Source organism: Ananas comosus, linkage group 9 (assembly GCF_001540865.1).
Source record: "Ananas comosus cultivar F153 linkage group 9, ASM154086v1, whole genome shotgun sequence".
NCBI classification, from domain to species: domain Eukaryota; kingdom Viridiplantae; phylum Streptophyta; class Magnoliopsida; order Poales; family Bromeliaceae; genus Ananas; species Ananas comosus.
The window spans coordinates 9,265,276-9,289,924 of NC_033629.1; the positions used below are offsets into that span (position 1 = coordinate 9,265,276).

The 24,649-nt window shown below is 34.3% G+C and overlaps 1 protein-coding gene across 5 annotated transcripts; it reads right to left on the reverse strand.

Moving 5' to 3' along the window:
* LOC109715889 (phosphopantothenoylcysteine decarboxylase-like) lies at positions 1,197-10,215 on the reverse strand. Of its 5 annotated transcripts, none has more exons than XM_020241113.1 (4): positions 10,198-10,215; positions 3,842-3,899; positions 2,820-3,182; positions 1,197-1,724 (listed from the first exon to the last, which is right to left on the reverse strand). In XM_020241113.1, exons 3-4 carry the CDS (start codon positions 3,150-3,152, stop codon positions 1,437-1,439), a joined length of 621 nt encoding a protein of 206 aa, XP_020096702.1. In that variant the 5' UTR covers positions 3,153-3,182; positions 3,842-3,899; positions 10,198-10,215; the 3' UTR covers positions 1,197-1,436. The 5 variants fall into 5 exon arrangements, with proteins under 5 accessions (XP_020096702.1, XP_020096701.1, XP_020096700.1 ...); XM_020241112.1 differs by lacking the exon at positions 10,198-10,215 and adding an exon at positions 5,020-5,197; XM_020241111.1 differs by lacking the exon at positions 10,198-10,215 and adding an exon at positions 5,020-5,197 and having other exon boundaries at positions 3,842-3,921.

Below are 24,649 nucleotides of genomic sequence, written 5' to 3' on the forward strand. Positions count from 1 at the left end.
GTGACATGTTCAGCGAAGAAATAAGAGGGTGTGAATAGTGAGTGCGGTGAGGTGTGAATAGTGAGTGGTGTGAATAGTGAGTGCGGTGCGAAGAAATAAGAGGGTGAATTAGAAACGGCGGTTTAACGCACCACGCTGCCGAATTTAACAGGTAAAGTCGGCAGTCATGATGCTTGCGGCGCCGACAGTCTGGAAATTACATAGTTCTATGGAAGCCGGCATCTAACTACTTAGTCACCGAGTTTAGTTGATAAATCGGCAAGTTGATACATAATATCACACAAATCTGCAAACGAATGGTTCACGCCACCAGTTTAATTATTAACTACCTTACACCATTACACACGTAAATTTTTTTTGTCGCTTAGCTGTTAGGTGGTGGTGGCCGCAGCCATGGTATGAACGCCACATTTTTTTCGAAACCCAAATATGTTAAAGCTATTTTAAGAACGTAATTTTGAGCCCCCAACCACAATATCAAAATTAGGCAGAAGAATATAATCTATATTTTGGATGCTTGTTGGCTTCACATGAATTGTAAAATTGCTAAAAATGATTTTATAAGAGTTTTTTTCATGAAGAATTTTTATATGTATTAGCATATGATTTTGCATAAATTAAAATTAGCAGCTTTCAAAACATAATTGTCTCATTATTAGCAAGAAAAGAAAATAGAGGGACAGAGAGACTTTTAGTCATCAATTTGCATTTTCACTGAGCAAATTTGAAAAACAATATGAACTATCTCTGAGAGGGAGATATTTTCACTGGTAAATTTGCGTTTTAATGAAAAAAATTTGAAAATCAAAATAAATATCTTTCTTAGGAATAAGTAAAACTGTTTCCTATTGAAAGATATTTTAGGGGGAACAAACATTAAAAAACACTCATTTTGCTGCCCTTTTCCACCTGACAAACACCCTTCTACCTCTTTTTCAATCTACATAACAACGCAAACTATGAAATTTTGTTTATACAATACAAATAAAAAAAAATTTTGCAACAAATTTTGGAATTTGAAAAATATACATTTATAAACAGCTTCTCGGTGCGAAAGAAAGTTCGATCCTCAATGCTAATTTCAACTATCCGCTGCAACAAAAGTATAGACACTTTTCCTTTGCACTTCCTGCTCGCTGTTGAGTTGTTGACCAAGTTTTCTTCATACTAATTCCTTCAGAATCCTCATTGGCATCTTTTATTTTCAAATCAACATGGCAATAAATATTACTAGGATAAAACTTTATATAACCAATCATACTTTTGTTACATTTCACTACATTCTCTTTTGGCTACACTTTACAAGCCTTGAAAAGTTAACCCCGCCATGAATTTAGGGTTTCAGAGCGCTAAGACGACCGAGTTTTACAACAGTCAGAGACTAAATTAGAATGTTGCACTAACAAGAATTAAAATAAAAGCACCTCAGTGCATTATCAGCTACACTCATCAACAACGACTCGCGGCTTGTGAGAGAGTCTAATAGTGGTATAAATCTCCGAAGGCTCGGCCATTGCACCAGTCCCATAATCCCCACAAGCTAGCCATTTAGCGATCGGAGGGATCTGAGTTATACCGAGCTCGCCGATCGTATCCAGGTGGCGCTTCGTGAATGGATTATTCCACATGAAGGTGTTCATCGCTGGCGCCACGTAGAGAGGCTTGTTGTAATCCCATGCTCGCACGATGCACGTCAAAAGGTTGTCGCATAGCCCACCGGCAATCTAAATGAAGGAGAGAAGAAATTCATAAACGGCATTAGAAAGAATTGTAAATAGGTAAAGGTAAACCACCAAATTTGGGTGGTTTAAGGTTTACGGTTTAGTGTTTATACAAGGGGTTTAGGGTTTAAAGTTTATACAAAGGGTTTAGGGTGCTCGAGGCATTTTTAATAGTCAATGATGCTAAAGTTGTTTCAAGTAATTTTGATATCCTAAATCTTCCTTTCTGCCTTTCTTTCTTTTTTTGTTTTCTGATCTATGATCCATCTACTTGAGCAATTTAACGTACGACTAAAATTTATATATGCTGAACAGCTGATAATTATCATGGCTGAAATTTATCGATGAGACAATTCTACCAGAAAGTGCTCAGCGTTTAATTAAGTTTCATCATGATCCTCAACCTTTTGATCCTTGGGGATCGGTCCCTAACATCTTCATTTACGTAATCTTAGCTCTTTAATTTAATTCCCCTTCAAAAGGATAGAAATATCGACCCACAATGCAATGTCCATGATCTTAACCCTAACTACATGCACAATAGTTGCTTACATGGCAGCTAGAAAGCAATAACAGACATCTCTGTCTATTTAAATTTAGAAAAAGAGTAACCTATGTGCGCTAAGTTTTGAGCAGCAATCGCAGGATACAAAATTTAGAAACCCAATTGCAAAAACTAAAAAGGTTGATCACCAAAATGGAACTTAGCGAAAACCCTGAGAACCTGGCGCACTTTACCCTTTTGTTAATAAAAATAGTGGGTCGATCACAATTTCAATCCCTGAAGCTAGACCCTCTCTACAATTTTATCCTCGTATTTTCAATTCTAACAATTTAGTCCATGGAGTTTGTTCTGCATAAGAATTAAGTCATACCATCTACGATACTCGACTTTTAATTCTGGAATTTGCAACTCTAACGACCAAATGGAAATTGGGATCAAAATTCAAAGACTAAATTGTCAAAAATAAAATGAGGACAAAACTGAAATCAAACCAACCTTCAGAGAATAAATTGTACAATTGAAACTTTAAGAACGAAGTTAAAATATGGGTCAAACTTCTGGGACAAATTTGCAATTAACCCCCAAAAAAGTACCTTTGCAAGGGTATTTGCCGATAGTGGGGCAATGATCATAATGTCTGCCCATTTCCTCAGCTCAATGTGGAGTACTCCATCTCCTATCTTCTTCCAACTAGACCATTCATCATCATCAGTGAAAAGCATCACATTGCTTGGAAGTGCTTTTTTATCTATGAAATGTAAGGCTGAATTGGTTGCCACTGCCCTAACTTCGGCCCATTCAGAAAAAATCCGACAAAGGCTCTCAAATTTGATCGCAGCCACACTCCCAGAAGCAGCGAGGAGGATCCGAGGTTTGGTGGATTCCGTATTTATCGTGCTTCCAGGTAAAATCTCTTGATTGGCCATCAATTCTTAGCTGGGACAGTTTTTCTTTGGCTGAAAATTGACAAATCAAGATAACAATAAGGTGTAGCTAACCACAGCTAGGAAACTTCCAATACACTAAATAAGAAAATAAATGAGGATTACAGTGACCAAGAATGAGAATTGTTTATCTACACAAAACATTGTTATAGCTAAGTAACACATAATAGATAATTATCAATATCAAGTTTTAAGAGCAAAGCAGTTTCTCCAAACAAGTGATGACCGTCAAATACCTACTAAGAATTTACTTACAAACATGCCTCCTATGCACACAGAAAGCAGAAAAGAATTATATTACCCATAAACCCGAGATTTAAGGCAGTGGGCAGTCCCTAAATAGTAAGTAGTACTTTCAATATCAGTATAGTAACTAGTGGTTCAAAAACTTGGTTGCAGTTTAGGTCCATCGCCTAAACGAAACATTTTGATTGATAACTTACGCATTGATAAAAGGTCACCAAACATTTCACAATGATTCTGAAGAACAATAGAAATCTTAACTGCATAAACAATAACTGAGAAAGCTAACTTTCATAGCACCATCTAACATAGAGAGAAAATCATTAAATAAAACAATATAAAAGATTCATAAAGAAAATAATTAATATATTAAAATTAAATCCTACGAGCTAATTACATTCAATTTTGATTGACATTGTAAAACTAACCTTTCTTAGATCCAACCTAAACGATATTGAAGTCTTTCGGTTTAGAACAGTTTCAAACCTGCATTTCCAATCAGCACCAACTGAAACTAAAACAATTTCGTTCAAATTCGAATTTCGTAAGAAAACAAAATGAATAATACAAGGTAGCAAGAGAGAAGCACAACATGTAGCTTGACACCAAGGAAAGTTACAGCATAGCTCATTTACTTGAGCTCATTCACATGATCGACAAGCGCATAGATCTTTAAGTTCACCGATATTTTAGTTACTCAACAAATACATTTCTTTGGTTATAGTCGACTTAATAGTCCCATTTTCCAAAATCTTTGTTACTAAACCAAAAAAAAAAAAAATGCTGCATTTTATTATAGCTTTAACTTGTCAAGAGCCACCAAAAATAAATGGAATGCAATTTATAGATATAATAATTTCACACATCGATCACATATGTGTCGGACTGTCGGATGCATCAAATAAGTATCAAACAACTTTAAAAATTAGTCAAACACCCGGATACTCGAGGGGTACTTAAGGAGAGGTGCTTAGTTCTGGATGTATTCATTATCAAAGTAGCCTATATCCAAAAACTTGTTATTATTATATACATTATCGCACAATGCATTTGGATGAAACTCCATCCGATATTCACAGTCGATAAAAAGTCTAGATGAATGTTGATACGCTTCGTCTTGTAGATTCATACACAAATCTCGATGTTTATTCGACTTTGAAAACTTTTTTCACGAGTACTAATAGCATATATTAAAAAGAATATCATTTTTTTTAACCATACTTTACATATATCCTGTTCTAATATTTTGCCGCATCTGTGTCGCATTCCATGTGACGTAGACTCTAAAGCATGACACAGAGCATTCAAACAGTTCGGCTCCTCCCATGAAAAGCTAGTAAAAACATTATCCAACACCAAACAATGACTCCATTATATTTCCTAATTTCTCACATCACCAAACTGTAGATCGTAGAGAAGCCCAACATTTCTTGTAACTTAAAAACAATCAAATTGATAGATAAATCGCAAGAAACAAAAAAAAAAAAAAACCTAAACTTTGTAGAAACAAAGCCTCGATTGGCTTCGTCCTGACCTTTCCGATGCAGTGAGAAATCTCAATTTAGTGATGAACTGTGAGGGCGAGAGAGAGAGATATGGGGAGTACCTCGGATCAATAGAGGAGCAGGGGTTTTGGAGTTTCGACGCCCTAGAGAGAGAAAATGAGCAAAATGATGCGAGAGAGACCGGAAGAGAGGGAGGGTTTGGTGGGGGTGTTGTCAGAGGAGAAGGGGCGAGCGGAAGGAGAAGATGCGAGGGAGGCGCGCGATTTCCAGGCCCTAGATTGAAGGGCGCTGCTGCTAGAGATTCCAACGGATGAATTTTAAAAATTCATATCCAACTCCGAACCTGACCAAAAATTTGAAATCCGAATCCGAATCTGAATCCAAAAATTTAAACCGGAAATAATTATTTTTTTCAATATTTTAAAATATATTATATTGAATCTAAATTTTTAAAATACAAATTCAAATATAATATCAAATATATATATATATATATATATATATATATATATATATATATCTGTAGCTTACTTATAAAACCGTGAGTTTTGAGTTTTTCTTCTTTCCAAAATGCCGATCTATATTAATATAATTCCAATTACATACTAATAATATCATTCATTCAACTTTAATGAATAACTCACAGGCCGTACAATTTTATTTTATTTTTAAATTATCATAAAATATCATTATTCATTAGTCATTCGATCTAATCCAATGACTGACAGGAATTAAGTATCTGTCTCTTTTTTACCTAAATTTGCCCGTTAGATAGTACGTATCAAATTTCACTTTTATATATGGGGTCATATCTTCTAATAACCGCCGCCAACATAATATCATATTTTATCACAAATAATATTCGCATTTCTTAAATATTTCATTCTCACATGTAATATCGACACCTATATAATATCCGAATCACAATAATACTTCCACATATATAATATTAATCATATATTTTTACAAGTGAATATATAAAATTATCCCAATTTACCTAATAATTTTAAAATCTGAGATATTTTTCAATAAAATAACATATAAATTACATTTAAATTTTAAATTTGTTAAATATGATTCACATAATTGATATTGATTTGAGATAATTATTAAAATAATTGTTGCACAAGACATACGCCCTTGTTTAGCCGACAAAAATATTGCATTTTATTTGCGAGAATAGAAAAAAATTTATACTTATCCAATTTTTGTCAACCGAAAAGTTATTTACGCATCCGCATATAAAATAATATTCCATACTATTAAAAAAACGAAAATTCTATGCAATAAACATTGAAAATATTTTGTATTACTATCTCTCAATTAGCTACTAAAAAAAATTAGATTTGAAAAAAAATAATTTAAATAAGCTTATAAAATCAGCTTTAAATTTTAAATTTGGTTCATAATTCAAATGTGAATTAATATTGTAGGTGTGTAAACAGTATTTCAAATTATAAATAATATTTAACTTGAAAATATATGAATTTAAAAAATAGATGGGATAATAAATAATTAATGTCTTTAATAATATTATATGATCAAATTATGGATTCAAAATTAATTTCAAATTTTGAGTTTTATTCATAAATTAAATATGAATTTATTATTAAATTTAGAATTACTTTAAATTTTAAAAACTTGATACATATTAAAAAAATTAATTTTAGAAAAAAATTAAACTGATAAATAAATTTTATACCATCCAATAATTATTTAAATTTAAATATAAATATAATTTTTAATTTAATTAAATATTACGTGCATTGCACGTGCACTATAACTAGTATATATATATATAAATATAATATATATTTATATATATATATATATATATATATATATTTATATTATATATATATAAATAAATTTGCGTTCGGATCGGGTCACAGTCAAAATCCATATCCGAAGCTCTATAACTCGTCGGGTCTTCACTATTTTTGAATACAGTATCTGATTCATAACCATTTAGTATCACATATATCAGTTTCATTTCGGGATTTGGGTTCAGATAAAATTTTGAATATCATACCATTGACATCCTTACTTCGCCCGTCACTCCCGGACCGGAAATAAAAATTGGTAGGAATCGGAGATCTATATCTATAGGTATAATGTTAACAAAATCGGATGTATTAGGGATGCAAATGGGGCCGCATCTGGGGGCGGGAGCCGGCCCGCCCGCTCGCCGCCCGGACTAAGCAAAATTCTCGCCCCGCCTCCCGTTCGACTGACAACATCCTCGGCCCGCCGTTCCAACTTACTGACTAGCAAATTCCGCCCCGCGCTCCCGGCTCCGAATCGTAACGGGTTAAAAATACATCCATAATCCGCGCCGCCTCGTAACCCGCCTCCCGCCGGCCCCGAATCGCCCCGGCAATAATATTTTTTATAAAATTAGTCATATTATTAATCAATTTTGTAACTATAAATTAAATAATTTAAATATATATAATAATTTAAATAATATAATTATAAAATAAAAAATAGTCAATTAAGTTAATTGTATTTTGAACATTTTATTGTAATATATATTTTTTAGAATACTTTTTAAATATAAATAATTTCCGGGACAGATTCGCCGAGCGGTCATGGTGGGGCGGATTCGGGGCGATCTTGGGACGGGTCAAAAATTTTCCCTTTCCTGCCCCGAATCCGTCTCGATCGTAAAATTTACCCCGCATTCTCGCCCCGAATCCGTTTATTTCTTCTTTCTCATTCTACTGGCACCCGTCGGAAACGGATCGAGTGGGGAGCTCCACAACGACGCCGAATCCGTTCTGCATCCTAGATTGTATATGTTAATGAAAGTAAACTGAACGCGGTTTGTAGAAAAACTGGATTTTCGGTTCGATTTTCACTACGTTTCGGATCAACACTAGAAATAAACACACAAATGCTAAAATGTGGGGCTCAAGTTCATTGTGCTACAATGGAATTAGCAATTTGGTCTCGGCTTTCGCATTTCTGCATATTTATAATTGTATGCGGATCATAAATAATTCGATCTACCCGCTTGACACCACGACTACACTTGCTAACCTTCTACTCTATAGCACCAATCAGACAGCGTCTCTGTTTAACCGCTGTTTAATTGACTTTAAGTTCATTCAAAAGTGCAATTTGTCTTCAAGTTTTTTTTAAATTGGCCACCAAATCGGGTTTAAAATTTAAAAAAAATTTTTCTGTATCTTTTCACATCTTTTATGCTCGAATTTTGGGGGGCCTTCAATCTCTTCTCTAGAGAAAAAGATACATTCAAATTATGAATTCTCAAAATTGAGCTTTTCAAGCAAAAATAACACATTGTTAATACTAGATTTCATATTTAGATTTTCAGATTTTAAATTGGACCAACACTATTTTAAATTACTGCAATAGACACTAAAAACATATTCTCTAAAGTGCAACATTCTATGAAAAGGTACAGGATAATTGATCTTTTTCACATTAAAAATTCGAAACTGGCGCTGTCACCCCTCCCTACCAACATCAGAGTTCGATCTACTGCACCCACTATCTTTACATACATGCACATTCCTGGTAATTAAATACTTAATATGGGAAGGCATAGTGAAAGTGCAAAAAATTAATAGTCAAATATACCCCATGATCTTATCAGTAGATAAGATTAGATATTAAAAAATTTATCTAAACTCTCAAATCATTAAATACGCACAGTAATATATATTTGAGTACACCATTTATATCTCTTTGCTCATAAAATAGAACCTACATTAAAAGTATGTACCAACTTGCTTGGAAACATACAAATCATCATATCAAATATAATTTTAAGCATAGAATCAATCATAGTAATAGAATCAATAATATTCTATCATTAATACTATCATTTAAGTGCTTCTTACCTAAAATAGATCTAATATAAATAGAAAGAAGTTACTGCACTAACCCGTAAAATATCGTGTCCCCAAAAGTGAATGGAATCCTTTTCCTGTTTAGACAGAAGAAAGCAGTAAAGAAGGAAGCAAAACATATCTTTCGGCAATGTAATATGAGCTATGCCCCATAAGAAGATGCCGCAAGTCTCATGAATCAAACTGTCATTAGAGTCAAAAAATAAAATTAGGGAAGCACCAAAAAATCTAATCATGCAAAATACGAACAAAACAAACACAAAAAAAATAAAATATAGGAAGAATGTTGACAACATATATATACGGGTTAGCCAAACCTATATAGAAAAAAGGATATATAATATTGCATCCTGATTGTGTAGTTACGAAGTTTCGACATTGTGTGATCTTGAGAGAAATTAAGAGATTGCATAGTGAGTCTACTCCCAATTCATGAACGCCTATGATGCCACACCAAGATTACATCTACAGATGAGTTTACAATCAAATTGCCTACAGAATACCTTAGAAAGAATTTAATGGCATGATTCATATCATCATTTTACTCTACAAATTAATAACTACAGCTTAAACCTACTAAATTAACATACAACTCTTAAAATATCATTTGCCCGCCAAAAGGCAAAAACGTCGCACCACAAATCACGACTACAAAAAATAGAAAAAAGAAGTAATAAGAAGACCACAAAGATTCTAAACATCGGATTAGGCACTTAACAACTATTAGATATTATTGTTAAAGGAAAAACTCATTGTCTCTATCTAAATGCAAGTACCAATTGCGTCTTTTGATTATGCATTTAAATGTTTAGTTAATCATCCACATAGAAAGAAATATATAGAATATCTATTTCAAAATCAACAATATATTTGAGTCTGGAATTACGAAACCAACCTTAAAAGATTATAGAATGGTTTCAAAGGATTCAAACAATTTTCGTCTCCAGTGAAATTTCCTCTAGATATAGTTTGCACATTCATTTTTTCACGTTAGTTGTAGCTCTATTAATGTTGTTACTTTCACATAATGAAAAGAGAATGTGTTATTTGGCTTGATTTTTTTTTGTCCTAAATCTATTCCAGCTTTTTTAATTGATCAGGTTGAGTTTAAATAAAGCAAAACGAAAGTGTTCGTAGATACTTCGATCTTTGGTGATCCATATTGCATCACATAGCACAATCTTCAATCATTGCACAAAGAGGAAAAAAGTTAGAAGTTTGATTTTTAAGCATTTATCTGTTATCTGCCTTTTGATTCTATAAACTCAGGCAAAAGTCTTTGTATTAGATGATTAGAGAATTTTTTTATAAATTAACATGATTCCTAAAGAATACACTGTGAATAAACATATAATAAAATCAAATATATACAATAAAAAAAAATCTATTAGGAAAGCTTACAGTTTCAAATTCGTAAAGGTCGCAAAACTAAAAAGCATGTTAGACCTGCAATCAACAAAAATAAAAAAACTTGTGTAGCGAAAAAATGCATAAAATTGAAAAGTAACTGCAGAAATATGGAATCTATAGGAAAACCAGAAATATAAAGGAAAAACCATTGGACGAGAAAACGCCAATGATTCAATCGCCACCAGTGTAATTGTTAAGATTAAAGAGGCCCGCTAAATTTTTCGCTTACAGGAGAATAATTTCGCAGCATAGAAAGAAACCATGCCACGCGCCTTTATTATATAATTCGACAGTTATATGCAAACGCATGAAAGAAACCGTTCTAAGTACTATGGTCGCAAAATCGAGGCGGAAACAGAAGCAATACAGACGGCAACAGAAGGGATCGAGGGACGGGGCCGAGATCGAAGGGATGGGGAATTGATGCAAGAGGCATGAGAGGCCATAGAATGGGATTGTAGATCGGAATCGAAGAGACGGAGCAGGATCGAAGGATGGGGTGTAGATGGATGGAAAAAGTAGAGAGGTAAGGAAGCGGCGCGATAGGGAGGGGAGCAAGAGGCGGCATTGAAGAAAAAGAGCAGCAAAAGGCCTTAAAAAAAAAACGTGTGAAAAAAAAAAAAAAAAAAAAAAAAAAAAAAAACCGGTAAAAACGTGCGTGCGAGAGAGAGGAAACGCTCGAGAAAGCGGAAGGGGAAGTCGGGCAACCGCGTAGGAAAAAAAAATGAGAGAGAAATATAATGGTGGTGGGACCCACAGGCTAAAGTTGAGGAAAACTTGCCACCTGGATTAAGATTACGGGGTTTAATTAGAGTATATATAGATATAGATTTAGATATAGATATAGATATAGATATAGATATCGGAAAGGCATTTTGGTTAGATTGAAAAACATAAATTCAAATTTGCAAAAATAAAAAGAGCCCATTTTGCAAAAACACAACTTGTGAATTATTTATGCATATTGTGCGGATGCATATCATGTATTACATGTATATAATATAATTTTTTAGATGTTTATTTTTATACTTAATATTTGCTAATGATTTAATTTAATATTTAGTATAGTTAATAATCAAGTTCGGTGTTTCGATTTCAAATACGAGTTTTAAATTTTTTATGTAGGTTTGGTTTTGTGTTTGAATTTTTATTCCCAATTGGGTTCGGGTAAAGTTATGAGTTTTGATTTTTCTTTTTATTTGGGTTTGGTTTTGGGTTTTGTAAAAACGGCTCTTATGCCGATGGTTAACATTCCTATTCACACATATAAATACGTGGAGTTTGATCCTCTAGCCTTCTCAAATGCTAAGGACCCATTCGGGATTGAATCTCATCTCAAAGTAGCAGGCAAAACAAAGTTCGAGCGAAATCACGTAAAGATATGCTTTTCTATTTTCTGGTGGGACTGCAGAAAATATGTCATAATCAACTTATTACGATATGCATATCAAAGTTTGAGTGAACTTATGTAGAAATATTTTTTTTTTATTTTTCGTGGAGCTGTAGAAAATATATTGTAATCGACTCATTACGATGTGCAGAATGTGAAACTGCCTATATGTATATAATATAATTTTTAAAATATCTATTTTAGTAATTAATATATACTAATAATTTAATTTAATATTTAATATATTTAATAGTCAAGATCGATTTTTCATTTTTGACTATAGAGTTTTCCACATCAATCAATCATCAATTCAATTCAATAGAATACATGAATTGTGAACCTAAAAGAAAGCTTCTCCGTGTTTTCGGGTTGTGGGCCCGCCGTTCACATTAATGCTTATATAGCATTTCTGTCACCTTAATGTAGTTGTTAACTACCTTCTCCCTCCCCAACCGTCCTTCTCCTTTCCCATATCGTCTATACAACTTTTTTTTCTTTTCATATGCCTCCCCCCCACTCTTTTACCCTCATCTTAACCCTAACCCCCCACCAGCACCACCTCCTCCTCCTCCTTCCAGCCCTCTCCCTCCTCAGCCTCTCAGTTGGTTGCCATCGCCTCCACCGTTTCGCTACCGCCGACCTTTATGGCTATCACAGTAGAGCATCGAGTGGCGGTTGCATCGCTCGTGGTTCTCCCAGCTCGATTCCCTCATCTTCTCTCTCCCTCTAGCTCTGTTCTTCTCTGTCTTTCTCTCTCTTCTCTAGGTGGTCCAAAAAAAATTAGGTATTATTATTATCATTACTACTTCGATCATGCAATTCCATTCTCCGGAGCTCATCAAATGCGTGAACGCTCGCTTGACTTGGTATTTTCATTCTTCGATTTTTTTTTATCTTCACAATTTTGTTTTTGCAATTGCGAAGCTAGCATTCATCTTTACTAACCTATTACGTGCCTTTTCTTCTTTGCAATTGTGTAGGGGCTTAGATCTGTGAAGACAAGAAGCAAGCCGAATCTTGGTATTTGGGCTTGGCAGCATTGGTATCCGCTTCTCATCATTCAAAGCCTTCAATTGAATTAAGAAATAGTCGGTGAGCAAGCAACTGTGTTTAATAGTCCTACTAGCTATATCAAGGCAAAGCATAAACTAGGAATTCTTCAGGATCCACTGAAGTTCTCATAGGTATTTTTGAATTTCAAACTTTTTTTAATAGAAATTTAGAATTGAGAGTTTGTCTTATGCAAGCTTTTTGATTGGAAGAACCACTAATTACTAATTGTTGCTAGAAATTACGAAAAATTGTTGAATGATGTTTCTTTGAGGATTACACATTGTGGAGTATGCTTTGTTGATGTTGCACAAGGAATGCACTGGGTATGCTTGCTGAATTAAAACCTATCTTATTTTTTTATTTCTTTTTTGGCCAATTTGCATAAAAAATCCACTTATTTTGGGCTTTTGCAAAATCGGGCCATATTTTTCGTTTTTGCAGATTCGGTCCGCTTTTTCAGCAAACTGACCAAAATACTCTTTTTACCTTTTCTCTTTCCTCTTTCTCTCTCCTCTTCGTTTCTCTTGTTTTTTTCTCCGACTCTTCTCCACCGTCTCCGACGACAACGTCTCTCTCGTCCTTCCCCGCTCTTCTCATTTCTCCCTCTCCCTCATTCTCTGCCGCCTCCGACGACGATGCATCTTCGCCGACGTCGACACCGTGGAGGTCACTGCGGCGCTACAGGCTAGGAGCAGGGGTCCTTAGCAGCGTCGTCGCCGGCACCGTGGCTGTTGGCAGAGAGGGTGACAAAAAAAATTATAGAAAAAACAGAAAAAAAATAAAGTTAAAAAATTATATAAAAAGAAGGATGAAGATGAAATTGCATCGTTAATTACAAAAAAATTATAAATTACACTACTTAAGATGTAAACTGCTGTTTTAAGATGAAAATTATACTCTTTGAACTAAAATTACACCTTTTCGGTAATATTTACACTGTTTCTATTCTTATTGCATTTTTTCAGATATAAACTGCATTCATTAAAATAAAAATTATACTCTTTAAACGAAAGTTGCACTGTTTTCCTCTTGTTGCACCATTTCTCCTCTTGTTACACTATTTTTTATCTTAAACTGCACCATTTTAAGAGATATTTATACTGTTTCTCCTCTTGTTGCACTGTTTCTCCTCTTGTTGCACCATTTCTGTGTAAACAAGAAGAGAAATAGTGCAACAAGAGGAGAAACTGCATTGTTTTAAGAGATGTATTTACTGTTTCTTCTCTTGTTGCACTGTTTCTCCTCTTGTTACATCATTTCTGTGTAAACAATAGGAGAAATAGTGCAACAAAAAGAGAAACAGAGCAATAAGGGAAGAAATTGCACCCTTTTAAGAGATATTATACTGTTTTTTCTCTTGTTGCACTGTTTCTCCTCTTGTTGCACAATTTCTGTGTAAACAAGAGGATATATACTGTTTCTTCTTTTGTTGCACCATTTTTGTGTAAACAAGAGGAGAAATAGTGCAACAAGAGGAGAAACTGCACTATTTTAAGAGATACATATACTGTTTCTTTTCTTGTTGCACTATTTCTCCTCTTGTTGCACCATTTATGTATAAACAATAGGAGAAATAGTGCAACAAGAGAAAAAATAATACAATAAGAGGAGAAACTGCACCCTTTTAAGAGATATTTATACTGTTTCTCCTCTTGTTGCACTGTTTCTCCTCTTGTTGCACCATTTCTGTGTAAACAAGAGGAGAAATAGTGAAACAAGAGGAGAAACAGTGCAACAAGAGGAGAAACAGTATAAATATCACTTAAAAGGATACAGTTTAAGATAAAAAATAGTATAATAAGAGGAAAACAGTGCAACTTTCATTTAAAGAGTGCAATTTTCATCTTAATGATTACAGTTTATATCTGAAAGAGTGCAATAAGAATAGAAACAGTGTAAACATCTCCCAAAGAGCGTAATTTTCGTTCAAAGAGTATAATTTTTATCTTAAAGCAGCAATTTACATCTTAAATAGTGCAACTTATAATTTTTTTTTATAATTAACGATGCAATTTCATCTTCATCCTTCTTTTTATATAATTTTTTATCTTTTTTTTTTCTCTTTTTTCTATAATTTTTTTTTGTCACCTTCTCTGCCAACAGCTATGGCGCCGGTGATGACGCCGCTAAGGACCCCCCGCTCCGAGGCTGTAGCGCCGCAGTGACCTCTGCGGTGTCGACGTCGGCGCCGGCGAAGATAAATCATCGTCGGAGGCGGCAGAAAATGAGCGAGAGGGAGAGATGAGAAGGGCGGGGAAGGGCGAGAGAGGCGTCGTCGTCGGAGACGGTGAAGAAGAGTCGGAAAAGAAAAGAAAAGAAAAAAGCAGAAAAGAAAAAGTCGCGGCGCGGCCTTGGCGGGGTCGGAGGCGAGGAAGGTGGGGGGTGCATGGACGAGGGCAAGGGCGAGGGCGAGAGCATGAGGGTGAGAGGCCAGACGGACCGTTTCCGCCTCCGCTCTGCCGGCGAGAAAAAAAAAAGAACGAGAGAAACGAAGAAGAGAGAGAAAGAGGAAAGAGAAAAAGTAAAAAGGGTATTTTGGTCAGTTTGCTGAAAAAGCGGACCGAATCTGCAAAAACGAAAAAAGTGGCCCGGTTTTGCACCATTTTCGATGATGGTGCTTCCGAATCGACGATTGGCTTCGTTAGACTTGATCTACCATATTTGAAGTATCTAGAAAGTAAATTTTGCGATTTTTCGATAACTTTTTCCTCCATGGACATGGTGTAGCATGCTACATGAAGCTGAGTTTTGTTGTTCGGAAGAATTTTCGGATGCAAATCATGTCTTATATCCATATCCTTTAAGTCAAGACGTGATCTGAGATTGTCTTTCGTCCTCGCATTGAAATTCAATATAGTTCCAATGATTATCACAAACATTCTTCTCAACATGCATCAAATTAAGATTATGCCGAATAAGATTATGCTCCCGATATGGTAGATTGAAGAAGATGCTTCTTTTTTTCCACGCCTATTGTACTACACCAAGTGTTGCTAGCTTTTATGTTCCATCATCATTCTCAACCTCCTCAAGGTGATGAGCATCCTCTATGAAATCATCTATATTCTCAAACAACATTGCTTGATATTAAGTATTGACCTTCTCTTCCACTACTCTTTTATATATAGGGTTGTTGATTGCTCTCTTTTTAGACGATTTTGATTTTTTTCCATACATAAAGCTAATGCCCTCTAGTTGTTTTAAAATATCAGCTCCCGATAGAGGAACTGGGGAATATTGCAACTCTATAGTTCCATCAAACTGATCCTTCTGAAATATAAAAGGATGGTTTGGATCCAACCATTGGCGGTGACCTATGTAACAAAACTTTCCCCTGTGCTTTAACTACAACGACCCGACCCGCCAGCTATAATAACTCGTTGGGCCCAACCACCGGACCAAAATGCTTAAGCCCAGTTATTATTACTAGCGTACGAGATCTCATATACAGATCACAGATAGACAGACAAGGACTAGAATTACTAGGCGATGTGAGATTCTAGAGGTGGCTCCTACGGTGGTTCCCACCAAATCCGTTGGTGTAGCACTTTGTCCCGCATAACACTTAGCTCTCACACTTTCGGCTGGTATTGATACCAATTGTAACGACCTGACCCGCTAGCAATAATAACTCGTTGGGCCAAACCACCGGCCCAAAATACTTAAGCCCAGTTATTATTACTAGCGTGTAGGTCTCATATAAACTGATCGGAATCAGTATTCCATCCGATGTGGGACTATTGGGGGCATTACAAACTCCCTCTGTTTAGACCCTGACGTCCTCGTCGGGTCCAAACCAGATCACAAACAGACAGACCAGGACCATTACCAGGCGATGTGAGATTCTAGAGGTGGCTCCTAAGGGTTCAAGAGGTAGCTCCTAAGGGTTCAAGAGGTGGCTCCCACCAAACCCGTTGGTGTAGCACTTTGTCCCGCATAGCACTTAGTTCTCACACTTTCGGCTGGTATTCGGCTCTGATACCAATGCAACGATTCGACCCGCTAGCAACAATAACTCGTTGGGCCCAAATCACCGGCCCAAAATGCTTAAGCCCAGTTATTATTACTAGCGTATAGGCCTCATATAAATCGATCGAAATCAGTATCCCACCCGATGTGGGACTAGTGTTTACACCCTGACGTGCTCGTTGGGTCCAAACCAGATCACAAACAGACAGACCAAGACCATTACCAGGCGATGTGAGATTCTAGAGGTGGCTCCTACGAGTTCAAGAGGTGGCTCCCACCAAATTCGTTGGTGGGCCCAAAATGCTTAAGCCCAGTTATTATTATTAGCGTGTAGGTCTCATATAAACTGATCGGAATCAGCATCCCATCCGATGTGGGACTATTGGGGGCATTACAAACTCCCCCTATTTAGATCCTGACGTCCTCGTCGGGCCCGAACCAGATCACAGACAGACAGACCAGGACCATTACCAGGCGATGTGAGATTCAAGAGGTGGCTCCTACGGGTTTAAGAGGTGACTCCCACCAAATCCGTTGGTGTAGCACTTTGTCTCGTACAGCACTTAGCTCTCACACTTCCGTCTGGTATTCGGCTCTGATACCTATTACAACGACCTGACCCGCCAGCAATAATAACTCGTTGGGCCTAACTACCAGCCCAAAATGCTTAAGCCCAATTATTATTACTAGCGTACGAGACCTCATATACAGATCACAGATAGACAGACCAGGACCAGAATTACTAGGCGATGTGAGATTCTAGAGGTGGCTCTTACGGGTTCAAGAGGTGGCTCCCACCAAATCTATTGGTGTAGCACTTTGTCCCGCATAGCACTTAGCTCTCACACTTCCGGCTGGTATTTGGCTCTGATACCAATTGTAACAACCCGACCCGCTAGCAATAATAACTCGTTGGGCCAAACCACCGGCCCAAAATGCTTAAGCCCAATTATTATTACTAGCGTGTAGGTCTCATATAAACTGATCGGAATCAGTATTCTATCCGATGTGGGACTATTGGGGGCGTTACATTAACTGACGTGAATGAGTTGAATTTCCACAACAAGGGCAAGCAACACACCTTTTAGTGCTCCAACCAGATAGGTTGGCATATGCTGGGAAATTGCTAATAGTCCAAAGAAAAGCTCCTCGCAAATTGAAATTTTGCTTGCTAAAAGCATTAAAAGCTACAACACCTTCCCATAACTATTTTAATTCTTTTATTAGATGTTGCAAATAAATATCAATATCATTATCAGGACCTTTTTCACTAGGAATTACTATACAGAAGATAAATAATGATCGTTTCATGCACAACCATGATGGTCAATTATATGAAATCAACAGAACTGGACAAGTGTTATAAGTGGAATTCATTGTTCAAAATGAATTAAATCCATCGCTAGCGAGACCGAGCCTAACACTGCGAGAATCGAAAGCAAAATCTGGATAACGAGAGTCAAATGATTTCCATACTAAGCCATCTGTTGGGTGTCGTAAGTTTCCATCTTTTGTGCAGCCCTCAACATGCCATCTCATAGAGGCAGCGGTCTTTGATGACATGTAAAATTGTTTTAATCGTGGAATAAGAGGAAAATAGCGCAATACCTTGACTGCCTTTTTTTTGCGAGCATATTATCCTTTTTACTCAATGAGTTAGTTTCACAATCTTTATTTTTGACCCATCATGAAGAACTATATATATGACAAGAGTCTTGATTCGCCCTTTCACCCCAATACAACATGCAATCATTGTCACAAGCATGAATCTTCTCATACCCAAGACCCAATTCTTTTATCAGTTTTTTAGCTTCATAAGTGGATAATGGCAAAAAGTGCCTTTCGGAAATGCATCTTTTAATAGTTCAAGCAACATAGAGAAAGACTTTCCGGACCACCCATACAAGCATTTGAGATGAAATAGGTGGACAAGAAAAGATATTTTTGAGTAACTTTTACAATCTGGGTAAAGTTCTTTATCACAATCTTATAACAAGTTGCGATACCGAGTTATGTCTTTATCAGATGAAGGCATGGACTTATCGAATGCACTGTTTGTTGTTGCCCTTCACTAGATTCACCCAAATATTTGATGTCATCATTATCACTTGATTGCTCTAAATTTTCAGAATTAAATCCAAAAACATCTTAAACCAATTCTCTCATAGCATTGTCCTATAGGGTCTGGCACATTAGTGGATCCTAAATCAGATTGGATGTCTTGCACATTAGTGGATCCTAAATTAGATTGGATGTCTTGGCTATGATGAGCTTCATATGATGTCCCAGACAATGACTCCTCATGAAGGACCCACTCAATGTAGCCTAAAAAAAACCCATTCCACACCAAATGTTCCTCAACAATTTCTAAAACAAATAAGGAACGGTTAAAGCATTTTCAACATGGACAATAAATCTTTCCATTAATAGAGGCCTTCTCATTTGCCGATTTAACAAAATTAGCAACTCCATCGAGATAATCCTTGGTATTTCTTGGCATATTAATCCAACTTTTATCCATCATTAAGAATTATAACTTTGAATATATATAAATAACCTATAAAAGCAACAAAAGAAAATATAATTATAACACTTATGGAGCACACGGAGCTTCCTCCTGCAAGGAGTGATGTTATAAATCTAGTCTAGTTTTTCAGTTTTTTAAAGCTCACAAAGTTAAAAACCAAATGCAAAACTTAATTAAAGGAAAAAATTAATATTTGTTGGAGGGCTTAGTTTTTTCTCATTCTAAAACTTTGTTTTCACGCCGTTTATGCCCTAACTCACTTCTCATCCATCAAAAACTCTAAAAATTCTTCTCAAATACTTTCAAATTTTATTTTTTCTTGCACTTTGTCAAAAGTGATCTTGTATAAATTGGACGCAAAATAGTTGAATTTTTATTTTCTTTGAAACTTTTGTCATTCATGATTTAATATACTCAAAATAAATTTAATTTCTTCAAATTAGGAAAACTCCAATACAAATCTAGCCACTTCACTCGCCATACATCTTTGGCTGACTTTGTCAAATAATTATTATGATTATACAAAAAAATAACAATTTCACTTAAATCCTTCTCAAACAATGATATATATATTTTATTATATATATATAGTATATATTACTATTATATATATATATATATTATATATATTATATTATATTATATATATGTATTATATTATATGATAATATATATAGGCTAATGCTACTATCCTATTAATAGGATAGGAGCACTTGTCCTATCAAGTTGTTCTTGATGATCGAGATTCCAAATCGATGATCGGAACCGTTGAAGTTGATATAGAGTATTTGAAATATCTAGAAACTAAATTTCATAAATTTTGATAATGGTTTATATGATAATCAAAGTGTCGTAAAATCGAACATATAGGATAGTAGCATAGATGTACATATAGGTTTTGGGTCGGATTTTTTTATAAAATAACCCTCTAAAATTTTATAATTTGCGAAATAATCCTGCCAAATTTATATTTGGCAAACTAACCCTCTTTTCGTCACGTAAGAGCCACGTAGGATTATTGTTGAAAAGCAGTGAATCGTTCACTGCGTTCTACCATGTCTTTTAAATGCAGTGAATCGTTCTCCACATTCTTCAATTTCTTTTAAAGGTGGTGAATCGTTCACTGCTTTCTTCCATTTTTTTTAAAGGCGGTGAATCGCCGAATTTATTAACATTGTGCATGGATTATATAGGAAATAAAAAAAAAAGTGAGGTTGTTAGGATTATATGTGGATCATTAGAATTTTTATTTGATTGTTAAGATTGTATGGAAGATTATTAAGATTTTCAGGCCATTAAGATTATATGAAATTGTATGGATAGATTATTAGAATTTTCAAGCTGTTAAGATTATATGAAATTATATGAATAGACTATTAGGATTTTGTTAAGGCTATATGAAATTGTATGGATAAATTATTAGGATTTTTAATTTGTTAAGATTATATGTGATTTGTTAAAATTTTTATATGGTTGTTAAGATTATATATGGGGTATAAAAAGAAATAGTAAATAAGCGAAAGGCGGTGAATCATTCACCGTCTTTGTGGAAAATAAAGAAGGCGGTAAATCGTTCATCGCCTTATTGTTTTATAAAAAAATCCTTTTGGGTCTGTATAGGAGAGGGAAAGAGGGAGAGAGCGAGAGAAAGAGAGAGAAAGAGAGAGATGAGTATTTTGGGCCTAGAGAGAGAGAGAGAGAGAGAGAAAGGGAAGAAGATAGGTAATTACTTATGACTAGGCCCAGAAAAATAGTTTGATATTTGAATAGTTTTTTTTTTTTTTTGAGAGAGAAAGGTAGCACGCTACTCGCTTCATTTATTTCATTTAGAAATAAACTTAGCTGGAAATGTGAATCAGCTAGGATTCGAACTTGGGTCTCGAGTATCAACCATCAAGCCCTTTTGCCACTTGCGCTAGGGACAGTCGGTTTTGAATATTATTGAATAAGTTAAAATGCATTTTAGGGGTTGTTTGGTTACATGTAAAACTGTGAAAAGTAGTTTTTGACGGAAAAAAAATTTTCTGAGGAAAATAAATTTTACGCTCTTTAGCGTTTGGTTTGTAGGAAAAGAAAAGTAATTTTCGATTACGGTTGTTTGGATGAAAAGAAAAGAAAGAAAAAATAAATAGAAAACTATTATATGTATTTTATCATATATATATATATATATGTATATATATATACATATATATGTATATATATATACATATATATATATATATATATATATATATATGAGCAGGGCTGCTGTGCTCTCAGGAGCACGGAGGCCTCCGTGCTCCTGAGCCGTTTTCGATGATGGAATTTTCGAATCGACGATCGGCTCCGTTAGACTTGATCTAGCGCATTTGAAGTTTCTAGAAAATAATTTTTGCGATTTTTCGATATCATTTACCTAGCAATCGAAAGGATTCAAAATCAATAATTTTTAACGGCTGAAAATAAAAATCCTATAAAAAGTGGTGATATAGCACTAAAATTTTCGATCAGAAATATAGATCTTGTTGTAGATAGTATAAAGAATTTTCTATCAAAATTTCATCTGATTTGAATACTTCTACACCGTTAAACTTGAAAACGGCAGATATCAACCATTAAAAATTATGGATTTTGAATCCTTTCGATCACTAGGTAAATGATATCGAAAAATCGCAAAAATTATTTTCTAGAAACTTCAAATACGCTAGATCAAGTTTAACGGAGCCGATCGTCGATTCGAAAATTTCATCATCGAAAACGGCTCAGGAGCACGGAGACCTCCGTGTTCCTGACAGCACAGCAGTCCTGCTCTATATATATATATATGTATGTATGTATATATATATATATATGTATGTATATATATATATATATTATTGATATAAAATAATTATCATACTACATATATAATTATTATAATTTATATTTATTAATAAAATATATATAAAATATATTACACAGTAAATATGTAATGTAATATATAATTATATATATATATTTAAATACTATAAAATAAATTATTATATATTTTTAAATAAAATATTATATACTGTTGGGAATCCGGTACTCGTTCTGGTACCGGATCTTGTGAATCCGCAACCTGCTCCGATACCGACTGCTGTGGATCCGGTATCGATTGTTGGGATTCCGCAACGGAAGCATCAAATCAGGATTTTACCATAAATCCATCTCCTCAGCGAGAAAAATATGCAGATAAAATAAGATTCATTAAATAAGAGAAGATTACACCTGACTCCTCTTCTGCACAGAGTAGCTACAATCCGAGCCCTATTTCTTGAATCTCTTCTACCCTTCTCTCGTCGTCTTCTCTAAACCCACAAAGAAGACCTCTCCACGTGCAATCGTGCACAAAGTGCACTCAACTCATTAACACTCTCTTTTGCTCTCTCCGGTACGGCACCCCACAAGGCTCTGCCTACTATATATCCTGAAGCACCAGCCTTAATTAACTGGCCGTACCATCTCGAGGCTGATTATATATATCCACATAAAGTGTAATCCAAATCCTAGTATTATTAGGATTTCAACTTTAATTAATATCTAAATCTATCTTAATTAATCTCTAATAGATTTAAATATTAATCCTAATCTAGTTAGATTTATCCTCTAATTCATATTTAAATTTTAATTTATCTCCAACAGATTTAAATATTAATTCTTATCCAAATAGGATTCAACTACAAATCTAACCAAATCCTAACATATACTAGTAAATTTATAAAAAAATAAAATATTATACATATATTTATACACACACATAGAAAGAGAGGTCCATGGTGGGACCTCTCAGGCGGTCCATGAGAACAAGCTATTCTCGTGGACCGCATCTGTTCCCGCTGCTATGAGCCACACCTTTTGTAAAGAGTTTTCGTTTTCCGCGTAAAAGTGGCGGAAAACGAAAAGCTATGTTTCCATTCAAATCTGTAAAAAAGAGTTTTCGTGGAAAATCATTTTACCACAATCCAAACAACCGACAAAAAGTTTTTCAGGCTAAAAAACATTTTTTGGCCATTTTTACGAGTAACCAAACACATCCAGTGTTTTTTTTTTTTTTTTGTTTTTGGGTTTCCTAATCGAAATCACAATTTTTAAATTTTTATTGGGGAGTTTTTGGTTCGCATGGCATCACTCTTTAAATTTTTTTTCATTTATATTTGAATTTTTAAATTCTAAATATTAACTGATAAATTTTAAATTTAAAATTAAGATATTAAATTTAAAATTTAAAATTTTAAATATTAAATTTAAAATATTAAAATTTTAATTAAAAAATTTTAAATTTTAAATTTTAAATATCAAATTTTAAATTTTAAAATTTAAAATTTTAAATATTAAATTTAAAATATTAAAATTTTAATTAAAAAATTTTAAATTTTAAATTTTAAATATCAAATTTTAAATTTTAAAATTTAAAATTTTAATATAGTTTGGGCGACTATTTTTGGCCGGCCCAATTCAAAAAGGCGCTAAATGAAAACAGTCTTTTAATTAATTTCCTATAGTGAAAAGAGCAAGAGAACTAAATGTGTTAGATACAATAAAAATTAAATAATAAAAAAATCTTGACAATTTCAATAACAACGCTTTACAAAGCATCGGCATTTATTATATAATAACGACGCTTGAGTAAAACATCATTGAAAATGCATCCTTAGCCTAAGAGTTTCTTGTAGTATATTGTTTTTCATTAGCTAAATTAATTTTCTTTTTCGATAACTGTATCACCATATCGAATCCACCGAAATGATAGAATTCGAACAGTGAGAACCGCACTTTTTGTCCTAACTTGGCAACTATAACAATTTCTATTCTTTTATTGAATTTTCATGTGCTCCTATTTCGCTATAATAGTTATATAAAAGAAAGCTCTTGGTAAGTTTTTATATAAAAAATTTAGAACGATGTGTTCGTCATTTTTTTTTTTTTTTTTGAGAGGAAGGCAGCATGCTACTCATTTCGTTTATTTCTTTTATAAATAAACTTAAAAGAAAGCTCTTGGTAAGTTTTTATATAAAGAATTTAAAACGATGCGTTCGTCATTTTTTTTTTTTTTTGAGAGGAAGGCAGCATGCTACTCATTTCGTTTATTTCTTTTATAAGTAAACTTAGCTGGAAATGTGATTCAATTAAAATTCGAACTTGAGACCTCGGGTACCAACCAGTAAGCCCTTTGTCACTTGCGTTAGGGACAGTTGGTGCGTTTGTCTTGTTTTGATGGAAAAATCATTGATTCCTATATGTTTTTAATGTGCAGGGTACTTAAACAATGGTCGCTTGGCATCGGTGATAATTATCGAATTGTGTTATTATTATATCATAGAAAAACATTTAGATTATTGGTTATTGTTTCCTGGTGCTTGGCTTTTGGTGGTTGTATAAGAATTTAATTAGCTTTAGGTTAGCGAGCATCTTGATGATGGTAAAGGGTATAGTTTTTTGCATATTAATTATCATTTTGCTATGTTATGTACGTCTTCTAATATTTATGATTTGTTGGATCA